The 13,550-nt window shown below is 43.0% G+C and overlaps 1 protein-coding gene across 1 annotated transcript in view; it reads left to right on the top strand.

Moving 5' to 3' along the window:
* Window positions 1–13,550, top strand: part of MAP2K1 (mitogen-activated protein kinase kinase 1) — a 67,946-nt gene that overhangs the window by 38,902 nt on the left and 15,494 nt on the right. Inside the window, exons 4-5 of the mRNA XM_072962200.1 lie at window positions 2,730–2,807; window positions 3,362–3,413. Of these exons, the coding sequence (XP_072818301.1) occupies window positions 2,730–2,807; window positions 3,362–3,413 (130 nt within the window). The remainder of the gene's footprint in view (window positions 1–2,729; window positions 2,808–3,361; window positions 3,414–13,550) is intronic.

Here is a 13,550-nt window from a genome sequence, read left to right as displayed (position 1 = left end):
TTGAATTTTAGGTTGAATTTTGAAATCCTCCCCTGTGCTCCTTGGTTGCCCGACTCACCATTAGGTAGTCGTGTTAGGGAGTTTATCATGCTGGAAAGGCTAATGTATTCAGGGGTGTTAGTGTACGTTTGAGCACATACCTGAACTGCTTTCTTTTTCCATCAGCATCCACGATCCAAAGTTGATCAGGATAAAAAGGCATTGGTCCAAACTATGTTTTTATAAGCATAGAATTTTTAAGTTGATAATCTATCTTTAGCATTGTTTCAGGTAACATTTCCCAAAAGGTCTGCATCCCTGAATGAGTCTAACTTACTTTCTCACCTCCTTTAGAAAGAAAGCAGTGTTATATCTACCTAAATGTGCCTTTGCACAAAACAGGTGCTCACAGAGTATCTGTTAGTTGATTTATAGATTTAATTCTCCACTTTCATAAGTGAGTTCAGTAATTTATTTATTTGTGTATTTATTTTTAATGGAGGTAACTGGGGATTTAACCCAGGACCTCATGCATGCTAAACATGTGCTCTACCCCTGAGCTATACCCACCCTGCTGAGTTCAGTAATTTAAAAAGGTAAAAAACCTTTATTCATTGTAGAAAATTTATAAACCATAGAAAAGCACGAAGGAGAAACTATCATACAACAAAAAATCCCTGACAATCTTATTATCTAGGCTGGAAATAACCATTGGGAACATTTTTGATAGTCTGGTCTTCTGTGAGTATATACACACTTATAAATTTTTATAAAAATGGGATTATTCTCGGTTCTTCTTTTGTTTGTCATATTATTGCTCTATGACCTTGTATTCCATGGCTGCATCGTAGCGGCTGGGCAATTTTGGTGGCAGGATGTCTGTGGGAACAGCTTCCTGCTTATCCTACCCAGATCTCGCCCACCTCCAAGGCTCAGCTTCCATGTCATTCTTGCCGTGAGTCCTTCCCTTGGCCGCTGTGTCCAGGAATCACTTCCTCTCTGAGGACCTGTAGCAATGTCTGTCCTCTTCATTCAGCTGTTTGTTCCCTGCTTTGTTTCAGAGGAGGATTTAAGGTGCCTAGCCTCTATGAATATGTTCTCTCTCCTTAAGCAGAGTGTATTTTATTCTGTACTTACAGTTTTTTCCTTTCCTAGTTCCTCACATGTACTTGTGCCTTACACAGAGGTGATTAATAGATGATAGCTGATGACAGTAATTGCCCAGTGTACACAGGACACTTTAGAAACCCAGTCTGAGTTTGTAGGAATTCTCTCTGCTTCTAGGGTACTTTTATTTTGCAGCTGGTAGTTGGTTACACCCAAAGCCATAGAGGCGTGAACCTATTTCTGTCTCAGTGCATAAAGGTTCCTTGAGTGAGCATTTTTTCAAGATCTCAGGTTGAATTGTGGACTCCATGAGTGGGAAGGCCCTTAGATGTGAGCCCTGCGGAGGCTGGTTTCACACCACACGCATATCCTCTCCTGTGTGCTCCCTTCCCCACCTCTGCCCCAGGCGTGTCATCTCCCCTGATCAGCTCCTTGCTGATCTCCTTTCTCTCAGCTGCTCTGGTTTGGATACCTTTCCTTCTGCCTCTGTAAAGTCCAGTCTCAGTTCTTTGGTGGGGGTCCACGATCTGGCTGCAAATGGCCATTTCCAGCCTGACCCATCACTGCATTTCTTCAAACACCTGCAGTGAACAAAGCACATGTCATCCCAGGAGTACTAAACACTTGAATGCTTCTCTACTTTTGATCATATTGAAATACCCTGTTCTTTTCTCCCCTTCCTCCTCCCCTTTTCTGGGTGTAGAAATCATACTCATTCTTTGAGCAAGATTTCTGCTCAAATGCTATCTTCTAAGTGAAGTCAGAATTCTTCCTTCCTTGTTGTGTCTGTTGCACTTTTATTATACATTTATTTGATTTGTTATATTTTATAAAGAGTTGTATATTGCCTCTAGTAGTTTATAATAAAGTTATTAATGACAAGAACTAGGTCTTTTTTGGTATCTCTATCCCCCAAAGAACCTAACACTGTGCATGTCACTTTGTAGGGTTTATGGAATTAATTATTGCTTTTTTTTTTGACATTTCCTTTGGATTTTATGAAATATAATTTGTTAGGATAACACCCAATGCAAGTTGTGACTTATGTGATGGTGATAAAATGGCAAACACTTACTGAGCACTTACTATGGGCTAGACATTGTTCTAAGTGCTTTATATGTATCAGTTTAATGCTTATAGTAGTCCTATGATTATTGTAACAGCCTTATGAGTATCATCTCCGTCTTACAAGTTGAGTAATGTGGTCAAAGTCCACAAGATAGTGACAGAGTTGGGGTGGGGATTTAGACAGTTTGCTGCTAGAGTGTGCATTCCTGCCTGCTACACTGTTCTGTTATTTCAGGATAGTGAACCATTGAATTAGTCATTTGATCACTAAATTAGTCACTTTTGACCACTGAACTAGTAATTTGACCTCTGAATTAGTTATTTGACCACTGAACAAGTAATTTTTGACCACTGAATTTATAATTTGTTTCATGATTATTTGTGGAATTTAAGTTGTTAGTCATTTGGTAGCTCCCACAAGGTTTTGTATTCATATCTTATTTGATGTGCGGAACCAACCAAAGGGTTCCCTTCTCGGAGGATGCGTCATGTGTGAGATTCACTTTCCTGCTGAAGTTTAACCCTTGAGAGAATAGGAACATTGTCACTAAATGGGCTGGTATTCTTGTTCTTAGGATGGGGGTTCCTTGGATCAAGTCCTGAAGAAAGCTGGAAGAATTCCTGAACAAATTTTAGGAAAAGTTAGCATTGCTGTGAGTATATTGATAAGTTTTCTTCCAGGTCACTTCATTGACAAGTTTATGAGTCAGTAGGAAATGGACAAAGAGGAAGGTAGGAAGTCAGCAAAGTTTGTAAGAAAAGTGGGGTTCTCGCTAGAGTTTTCCCTATTTCTGGATACAGTATTCCCCCCTGCCTCTCACTCACTAGAACTAGAAAAGTATTAAAATCTGTGTCTAGAAAAACAGGACAGGGTATCCAAAAGAATTCTCAATTTGTAGCATCAGAAAGCCTCTTTTTCGATTGCCAGTTCAGAAAAAATTAATTCAAGCAAAGTATTTTTTTAAAGTTGTCTAAACTTGCAATAGTCAATTTTGCTTCAAAATAGTGTTTAAATACCACGTTAAAAAAAATGGTTTCTTGATAAGGTTAAAAAATCAAACAAAAGAAAGAATAAAAAGCAAGGGAAGAAGACAGATTTGTGATGTTAGATGAAGTATATTCTAGGTCATTTTAAAGTAGAAAAGTTGAGTATTTTCTAAACACCATTCTTTCAGTTTCCACCTTTTTTACCTCTCCTTTCCCCTAGGTAATAAAAGGCCTGACGTACCTGAGAGAGAAGCACAAGATTATGCACAGAGGTAAGACATTACTTGCTCATTATGTTTTGAATTTTAGCTGAAATCTAAAGATTGTTGCATTCTCTTTTGTGGTTTGTTTTGGTATAAAAGCCACTTAATAGTATTTTTAATTTTTACTGCAACTCTTTGACTTCTTAGTTTGATGTCTGGAGCATCAAGAACCACCCTCTCTTTGGTCTGTGGTACACCAGTTACCTGAGGCTGTGGCAGTCATAGTCACCCTGTAAGCACAGGCCAGATCCCCAGCTAGAACTTAGTTACCCAACCCCCAGTGTCACCGTCTGCCCACTGGACTAGACTGTGCACGGGGCCAAAGCCATGACTGGATCTGGGTTTGACTATAAAACTTTGGCTTCTTTTAATCAAGGTATATACACACTTACCTTACAACCACGCCACTATTAGCTGTTTATTCAAGATAAACAGAAACGTTTGTCCATTACAGACTCATCTACAAGTATTTAAAGCAGCTATATTCATAGTAGAAACAACTAAAATAGTCTTCAACAGGCAGAGAGACAAATTCCAGTATATCCATACAATAGGAAATTACTCAGCAATAAAAATGAACAGGCCGCTGACACATGTAATTTTGATGAATGTCAAAAATACTGATGTTGGATGAAAGAAGCCTGGACAAAGAATAGGACAGACTGTTTCCATGTATATAAAATGACAGAGAAAACAACACTGATCTGTAGTGACAGAAAGTAGAGCGTGGTTGCCTGAGGGTTTAGGGAGAGATTAACATCAAAGAAGCATGATGGAACTTTCTGCGGTGATGAAATGTTGTATCTTGATTGTGGTGGCAGATACATGGGTATATGCATTTATCAAAAGTCAAACTTTCCATTAAAGTGGTTGTATTTTACAGTTTATCTCAATAAAGTTGATTTTAAAAAAAGATGTGGGAAGAGGGTAATAGTTCAGTAGTAGAGTACTTAGCATGGACAAGGTCCTGTGTTCTATCCTCGGTATCTCCATTAAAAAAAACAAAACGATGAAGCCAGAGGAAAGACAAATGGAAAACAGTGCTCTCGGCCATGGCCCTTCAGCCGCGATGTGCTAATAGTAACAGGTCTAAGGAGGGAGGGCTGAGGAGGAGAGGAATTAACTGGTGAAATTGACTGGCCAGCTTATGAGCCACTACATATTAGGTGATACAGTCTAAATTTTAAAATAGATACTGTTCTTTTAATTTTAAAAAGTTCAAAAAATTATTTTGTTTTGTTTTGGGGGGAGGTAATTAGGTTACTTATTTATTATTATTATTTTTAACTTAACAGAGGTACTGGGGATTGAACCCATGACCGTGTGCATGCACTCTACCACTGAGCTACACCTTCCCCCCTCATTTTTTTTTAAATTGTAAAAAATATATAACATAAAATGTATCATTTTAACTATTTTTAAATGTGCAGTTCAGTGGCATTGAGTACATTCATATTGTTAGGCAACTGCTACCATGATCAGTGTTGTTAAGATGTTAGTTTTGCTTTAATTCCTCTGTAGATTTAAGGCAACCCACTGAAAATCCCAGTAGGCTTTGTAGAGTTGACAAATTGTGTCTGAAATTTATATGGAAATGCAAAGGACCTAGAATAGCCAAAACAACTTTAAAAAGGAAAAACAAAGTTGTGGGATTTAGACTACCTGATTTCAAGGTTTATTATAAAACCACAGTAATCAATAGAATGTTGTATTGGTGTGAAGCTAAGCATAATAGCGCAAATGGAACAGAATGATTAGTTCGGATATAGACGCATACATATATAGTCAACTTAAGTTTTGGCAAATATTCCAGGGTAGTTCGATAGGGAAAGAAGAATCTTTTCAATAAATGATGCTGGAACAATTGTGTATCCATATGCACAAAAGTGGACCTCTACCATTACCTCATACCATATAATAAATTAACTCACAGTGGATTATAGGTCTAATTGTATGAGTTAAAACTGTAAAACTTCTAAAAGAAACAAAGGAGACTATTTTAGTGACCTGTGTTTTAGCAAAGAGTTTTACTATGGGACACAAAAAGCACAAAGTATAAAGCAAAAATCAATAAGTTGAACCTCATCTAAATTAAGAACATTTGCTTTTCCAGAGACTCTGTGACAAAAATGAAAAGGCAAGCCACAGACTGAGAAAATATTGGCAAAACATATAAAGTCAAAGGACTTTATCTAGAATATATAAAGATCTCTTACAACTTAACTCACAATGCAGTTTAAAAAATGGGTAGGAGATTTGAACAGACACTAAAGAAGATGTGCCAGTGGCTTATAAATAAGCACATGAGGAGATATTTAACATCATTAGCCATTAGGGAAATGTAAGCTAAAGCCACAGTGAGATATGCTACATGTCCACCAGAGTGTCTGCAGAGACAGACCGTATGTTATTGAGGACACGGAGTGACTGGAACTCTCAGACGCTGCTGATAGGAATGTGAAATGGTATAGTCATGTTGCAAAACAGCTTATTGTTTCATGATTTGGTAAGCCTGTATCTACTATACATTCAACCATTTGACTCCTAGGAGTTTCCCAAAAGAAAAAAATGAAAGCATAGGTCCAGTCAGGCCCTTGTACCTGAATGTTTATAGTAGTTTTTTTTTTTTTTTTTGGTAATAGCGAAAAACTAGCCACAACCCAAATATCCATCAACAGTTGAATGCATAAGCAAATTGTGGTATATCCATTCAGTAGTATACTACTTAGCAATAATAAGAATAAACGATTGATAAAAGCAACAATATGGGTGAATCTGAAAAGAATGATGCTGACTAAAAGAGTCAGACAAAAAAGAGCACATACTGTGTGATTCTATTTATATAAATGTGGACATTGCAAACTAATCTGTAGTGACAGAATACAAATCAGTGGTTGCCTGGGGAATGAAGGAAGGGGAGGAAGGGAAGAGTTAAAAAGGAGTGTGAGGGAACTTTGGGGGGGTAATATGTTTGTAATCTGAATTGTGGGTATGGTCATATATATACTCATCAAATGATACACTGTAAGTATATGGAGTTTATTGTATGAAAATTATATACCAATAAAATATATAAAATCGAAAAAAAAAGTTGCTGAAAACTATTGACAAAGAGGGATTCTTAAAAGCATCCATGGAAAGAAACAATCACTTTGGAAAACAGTTTGGTAGTTTCTTTTAAAATGAAACCATACAACCCACCAACTCCGCTTCTCAGTATTGACCTAAGAAAAATGAAAACATTTGTTTGCACGAAGACTTGTGCACAAATGTTCCTAAGCATCTTTATTCATGATAGCCTCAAACTAGAAACAACCGAAGTTATTTGTCACCAGGTAAGTAAACAAATTTTTGATATGTTCAAACAATGGAATACAGCTCAACAATAAAAATAAATGGTTGATACATACAACTTGGATGAATCTCAGAAACATTATACTGAGGGAAAGAAGCCCTGCAGAAGAGTCCATACTGTACGATCCCATTAGAACAGACAGAATTAATCCACAGTAACACAGTAACACAGTAGATCAGCGGTTACCTGAAAGTCTGGGGGGCTGGAGTGAGTGTGAACTTCACAGGGGCATGATGGAACTTTCTGGAGTAACCGGAGTGTTAAATCTTGATTTTAGTGGTGGGTTCACAGGTTTATACGTTTTTCAAAATGCATCAAACTGTACACTTAAAATGCAAAACTCTAGAAAGCCTTCTGCTTTCTAACTGCACTGGCTACATTTTGTCCTCTTTCCACTGACAGTTAAAGTGTCAACAGGAGGTATGGTATGGCTTTCCAGTCCCCGCCCCACTCCCTCACACTCATACCTTTGCTAGACTAAGGAAGTCTGCTCATGTTTATTTTAAGTGCCACGGCACACAGACAGGGTATGTACACTGAGTTCTTTATTCATCTGTAAGACAAGGATAATTCATGCCCAAGAGCAATAATTACAAATTACATACTTATTTCATGTAAGTGTGAAAATTAGTTTTTCTCAAGTCAGTAAATGTTGGCCAGTAGTAACAGTGTTACTGTTTAGCTCAGACATCTCTTTCCAAGAAGCTGTTGGAGGAACCAACCCCTTTGCAAAATGGATTAACCTCTGTATTCCTTTGGCACAGCCTCCATCCCTTTCTTGTAATAAATAACGATCACTCGTTGAGGACCTGTTATGTGCCAAGTGCTGTATTATGAGCTTTATGCAACTTACCTCATTTATTGTTCCCCACAGCCTTATGAAACAGGTGTGTTTTTCCTGTTTTATAGAAACCAAAGCTCAGAGGTTTAGAGTTTATATGCCTCTCTCTTACCAGTCTGTGAATTTCTTCACATCAGGGAACATGTCTAATACAACTTTTTATCCCCGTCTCCAACGTAATAACAGACTAGCTTCTCCTAAGAAGTCTAAATGGGTGGAGGCGTGGTTAACTTGTGCCGAACACACAGGAATCAACAGTAAACCTGGGCCGAGAACCCATGTCTCCTGCTCACAGCAGTCATGAATCTAGTCCTGGTTTTTTTTCTTCCCCCAACCGTGTGCCTTCTATGTACCATGCTCTGTGTTGTCGAGGGAGAGTTCTAACTTTATTTCTGTTCCAAAGAGTGGAAGGTTTCGGCTCATTCCTGGAATAACCAGCTTACTCTCCCCTTCCTTCCAATGCTGCCCCCACTTACCCAGGAATTTCTTTTCTGTGCTCCACCATTTATTGCTCTTTGGCATAAAGAGCTGCTTTGTGAGCCAGACAGGCCCCTGGACAGAGTCTTGGTGAAGAGCTTGCTACTTGCCCAGCTGAGAAGGGGGGAGTCAGTGGAAGGACTTCTGCTCCATTGAGCAGTGTGTGTGTTGGCGGGCCTGGCCTGGCCGCTCAGCTGTTCAGATTCCTGCTGTTGGTGGGTCTTCTCCAGAAAGAATCCTGAAAGAATGCACCGTAAGGCCTGGCCTGGGGAGAGGTACTCTTGCACAACCTGATTCCTGAGCAAGAAGCACAATGAGTAGATGATTCCTGGAACCTGAATTAGGGTGAGGGTGGGAGAGTCTCCCTGCCTCTGTCCTTAGGCTTCCTCGCTGCCAGTAAGTTCTTCCTCTGCTCTAAATATACTCTTTCCTGATGAAACTTAAACTCCGTTTCTTCTCATTCTGTCCTTGAGAAAAAGTGTGGAAGAATAAAGAGGCTTTTCCTCTGCCTCACATTTAAAAAAATTTTCTCCTAGCTGATACTGATTTGTTGGCAACAGCTTAGTGATTATTTCAATTATCTTTCGCTGTGTAATAAACCACACCAACACTTTGTGGTTTTAAAACAATAGTTTATTGCTTTCTATGTTTTTATGGGTTGGCAGGGCCTCCCTCCCCATGTCTTCAGTCATCCTCTGGGAGGTAAACCCTTGGCTTCATCCCATGATGGTCTTAGGGTTCCATCAGCAAGAGGGGGTAACCCCAATATTCAGGCATCACTTAAGCCTCTGCTTTTTAAAAGTCCTATTGGCTAAAGCAAGTCGTGGTCAAGCCAAGATTCACAAAGTGGAGGGACACACTCTTTCTCTTGTTGGGAGGAGCTGCAAGATATGGCCAGTTTTCCCTGTGACATGTGATAAAAAGTTCAGCATTTGAATCCTGACTGTGCTACTCGCTGTGTAACCTCGGGCAAGTTAACTTCTACAAACCTCAGGAAAATGTAGAAAATAGAGCCTCCCTAAAGGTTGTGAGGACTGAGATCATGCCTAAAAAGCACTTAAAACAGTGCTTGACACACAGTAACCCTTAATGTTAGCCACTGCTTAGCAGGCGAATGAGCAGGTTTTTATGATTGCCAGCAGCGGAAGCCAGCCTGCCTTGGTTTAAGCTTCTCAGAAGGTATTCATTAGGAGGAGCCTGGGAAAGTATAGAGAAGCCTCTGAAAAGCTGAACCCACAAACTTCCGTGGGGCAGGGACCAGGGAGGGCTGCTCTGGTTGGGAGGCCGGAGCGCTCAGGCAGACGAGAAGCTGCCCGAGCCCACAGCTCCCACAAGGTTGCCACTGCTGGGCCAGCTGGCCCTTCTTAGCGTCACTGGGGGGTGGGCTGCAGGCTCGGTCACCTCCCAGAGGGGTCCACGGTCAGTGTTTCTGAAGTATACACTCCCATGACAGTCATGCAGGTATCAAGGGACACCATCCCTCCCGCTGCGTGTGGGGGGCGGGTTGGCACATCCGTATGCAGAGGTGACAGTGTTTTAAATTATTACGTTGAAAGTGATTTCTAGGTGTGCCCTGCTTTAAGTAAAAGTAGTGTACAAAACTAACTCTGCAAAAATTGCTCTGGGGGCACTTCTTTGCTTTTTCAAGACATTTGCTACGGGCTTTTTCAAATATAACTTCTCACAGAATCTTCAAAGAGGCAAGCGAATTACATCAATTTAATTCAGACTTTTTTTTTTTAAAGAAATATGCTGGGGATACAAATTTATGCATACCTGCATTTACAAGTTACTTTTTAAATGAGAGGAAGTACAGTAGTGGTATTTGTAGGGAGACCACTGTTTCCAGGTGCCATTTAGGTACTGTTTTTCCAGCTAGGGAGTGGCCTCTTGAACGTTTCTCAGTGTCCTTCCCTCGCCTGGGTGGGTGTGCCCTGGTCCCAGCGAGCTCCTCTGCTGTGGCTGCGCGTGTGGCCAGCTCTCCTGCATTTCCAGCATGTCCACGCTGACTGGGAGCCTAGAGGGGAGCAGGTCCTCACCCTCATTCCTGAAGCGATCGGTCTCTGCCCTTGAGGAGCAGGACTTCTCGGGTGAGACAAGTACAGCTGATATTCCCACTGTCTGAAGTTCTGGGAGCTGTTCTGGGTTTGATCCACAGTGAACTGACCCACTGGGATCTGTTCTTGGTGCTGTGCAGACGTTGCATTCTGTTTCCCCTGGGTGTCCAAAGGGGGTGGCAGTCGTGTGGCTCAGCCTGGTGTATGTGGGTGTGGGGCGTTGATTCAGGAGGTAGATGTTAGACCTGAGATCCCTCTGAAAGTGTAGGCTTTCTGTAAAGTCTCTGGGTGACATCCTGGTGGACGGTCATGGGTAGGGACATGCACATGTCCCTCGTGTTTCTTTTCCCTTCTCCTCATAGTCACTTCCCCCAACCAAGTAAAATAATTTAAATTGTAAAATACTCATTGTGTACCTACCAAGTTCAGGGTACTGGGTGAGTCAGCATGGAGGGGATAAAGATGGGTCATAAATGAAATGTGTCCTCCAGGAGCTCAGAGTCTTAACGAGGAAAGAGACATACCTGTGAGTGATTCTGTGCGTGGTGGAACACCACCAGTGTCATTGCTTTGTGCATGAATCGCCACCCTGCCAACTGTCAGATAGACTGATGTGATATATAACTAGTCAGGATTCTCTGGTTGCGTCAGAAACCTAACTTAGGATGTATTGGCTGTGTGACCAGGAGGTCTGAAGGCAGGAATGAGTGTGGGGTGAAATGATAGTCTCAGGACTCTGGTCTCCTCTTGGCTTTAATCCTTATGTGGGCTTCCTTTTCAGTCACGTGCTCTTCACTGGGGGCAGCAGGGACCTCAGTAGCCCGGCACTTCTGGTCCATAGTGCTCCCTGTCCCAGGGAAAGCTCCGCCCACTCTCCCCAGCATCTAGGTCAGGGCTTGGAGACCCACACAGTCCTGGACCAGTTGTTTGTCGAGAGGACAAGAGTGTAGTTGGCTGTCCTAGGTTACGTGTCTACCCCTGGGGCAGGATAGGTGAGGCCCCTTTATTGTTACCCTCACAGAAACATTTGCTGTTGTGGGGAGCAAATCGCAAATGAAAAAGAGAGATTCTGTTACTAGAAAAGATGGGAGGAGCAGATTCTGAAAACAAGCAAATAAGGGGGGGGGAAGTTGTTTCACTATAAATAATAGTACGCATTGGGTCAGAAAGACAGAAAGCTGTAACACAAGATCAAAACATTAATTGAGCATTTAAGGCCGGGGTGGGCAGATGGGCAGCCCACAGCCTGCTGCCTATTTTTGTATGGCCTGCAAGCAAAGAACCGTTTTCCAGAATTCTGTGACAATTCTATGATGACTGTGTGAAATTCAGATTTCAGTGTCCATGAGGAGGTTTTGTTGGAACACAGCCAGGCTTACTTGAGTGCTGTCTGTGGCTCCTTTCGTGCTGTAAGGGCAGAGCTGAATAGCTGCTAGGAGGAGAGATCGTGTGGCCCTCCGAGCCTTAGAATGCTCACTCTCTGACCCTTTACAGAAGAAAATGCTCACTCTCTGACCCCTGAGTTAAGGGGAAGAAGCAGCCCCCAACTGAGGGAGTTTTAGAATTTAAGCCCAGAAGTCGGCTTTAAGTTGAGCAGCTTAGGTTTTCCATGAAAACGTGGTGTATGAGGTAGGTAGGAGAGAGGGTGTGTCCCTGACCCCGGGGCTCTGAGAGGAATTGGCTACAAAGGTTTCTCCCTCGTGGCAGGAGGCCCCGGGTCCAGTTCATCCAAAGTTGACCCACGTGGTTAGGCTATGAGTTTAGGGCTATGTGGGGGCGAGATACCGCTCTGCTGCATGCCATTTAGAGCCGTGACCTGCATTGCCAGCCCACCGGCCTTCTTAGCCCCTCATCATCAAGAGCTTTTTTAAAGACCCTGATGAGGCATTATATGATTTAGATCAATACAGGGTTCATCCCTTTTAGCACGTAAATAATTTCTGCCTTGGAGTTGCTGGCCGATGAAGGTTAGTAAATGCTAAGAACAGTGTGAAATTATGCCTTAGCTGGTTTCTTTCCCTTCTGTCGGATGAAGCAGCGTGTAACCTGCCTGAGCTTTACTTCCCGTATTGCGGTGTACTGAGGAAGCCAGCCTAGATTTTTGAGGGGACCCTCAGCTGGGCTGTACCTGGGGCCTTCTGCTTGGAGCGCCGTCCAAAAGAGGGCCTTATGCCCAGGGTGAAGAGTTCTGTGAAACCAGGGAGCTCTCGGGTCAGAGTGAGGTTTGTCCTCTGCAGAGACGACAGGTGTGTGTGAATCCCAGTCCTGGGGACAGCTGGCGCCTCGAGGGGGCCCCAGCAACAGGGTCCTCACAGCAGTCAGGATTTCAGCCTCTGAAGTCCTCCTCTCGCTTGAAGTCAGACTTGCTGTTGGCACCGATAGGCAAGATCCGAAGTGGCCCAAGTTTGTTTTTGTTTTGTTGTTTTACAAGCTGTTGGTGGCAGACTCACATGTAATGAGTTTCTGAGTGGCTGCTTCTCTGACCCTTACAAGGCACTGTGCTGCCTGCCAGGGCTTCTCTGACGCCCTGCCAGCCTTCCCTGAGGAAAGTCAGGGTGGCCCCTGGGGCTGCGCACGGGCTCTGTCCTGAGCACAGCCCCTGTCTGTGTGTGGCGGGGTGTGCCATCTACGCCTCGACCTGTGGGTTGCCCCGTGGTGTCCAGGGGGCGGCCCTGCCTGTGTCTCTGCTTCCGTTGCCCACCAGCCTCATTCCGCGCCCATGTGGTGACAACCTCAATGGGGCAGTGAATTTAAAGGGAGAACCGATTCCTTTAGACTCTGTCTAGACTGCCCTACCTTACAGATGGAGAGAAACGGAGAGTGGCCGATCAGTAGCTGGAATCTGGTATGTAGCCTCTGGTTAGAAAGGTGCGTCACGTTCTCTAGAATTACCCTGGTGCTAGACCCACAGTGATGGATTGTGCCTCCAGACAAGTTTGTTTCTTAGCTTCTCAAGTGAGGCAGATGGGACGTTGGAGGAGGGAAAGTGCTTCCTCATATCCCTTTAGGGAAGCATCGTGGAAGAGGTGGTATTTGGGCTGAGCTTTGAAGCCGAGGGAGAAGTCATGCAGATGGCAGTGTCAGTGCGAGGAATTCCAGGTAGAGGGAAACACATGAATCATGTCTCAGAGGCAGGGAAACACTGATGTGTCCTTGCAGCGAATAGCAAGTCGTTCAGGATGTCTGAAACGAAGCATTCCTGATGGTGAGTGGTGGGAGTTACCTGAAGATTAGTTGAAACGAGTGAGCAGGGTCTTCACTGTGTGCGTGGGGACTAGATTTAACCTGGGCAGTGGGGAGCAGAGGAGCCCTCCTGAGCGGGGAAGGGAGGTGCGCTGCCCTGTGAGAAAGAGCCAAGGGGAGGGGGCGGGGAGGCCAGTTAGGAGGCTGTTGCTGTGGTCCTGGAAGTGAGAACT

The sequence above is a fragment of the Vicugna pacos genome, chromosome 6 (genome assembly GCF_048564905.1).
Source record: "Vicugna pacos chromosome 6, VicPac4, whole genome shotgun sequence".
Taxonomy (NCBI): domain Eukaryota; kingdom Metazoa; phylum Chordata; class Mammalia; order Artiodactyla; family Camelidae; genus Vicugna; species Vicugna pacos.
Note: the sequence above shows the minus strand (reverse complement) of the source record. Positions and strands in the feature narration are given on the sequence as shown.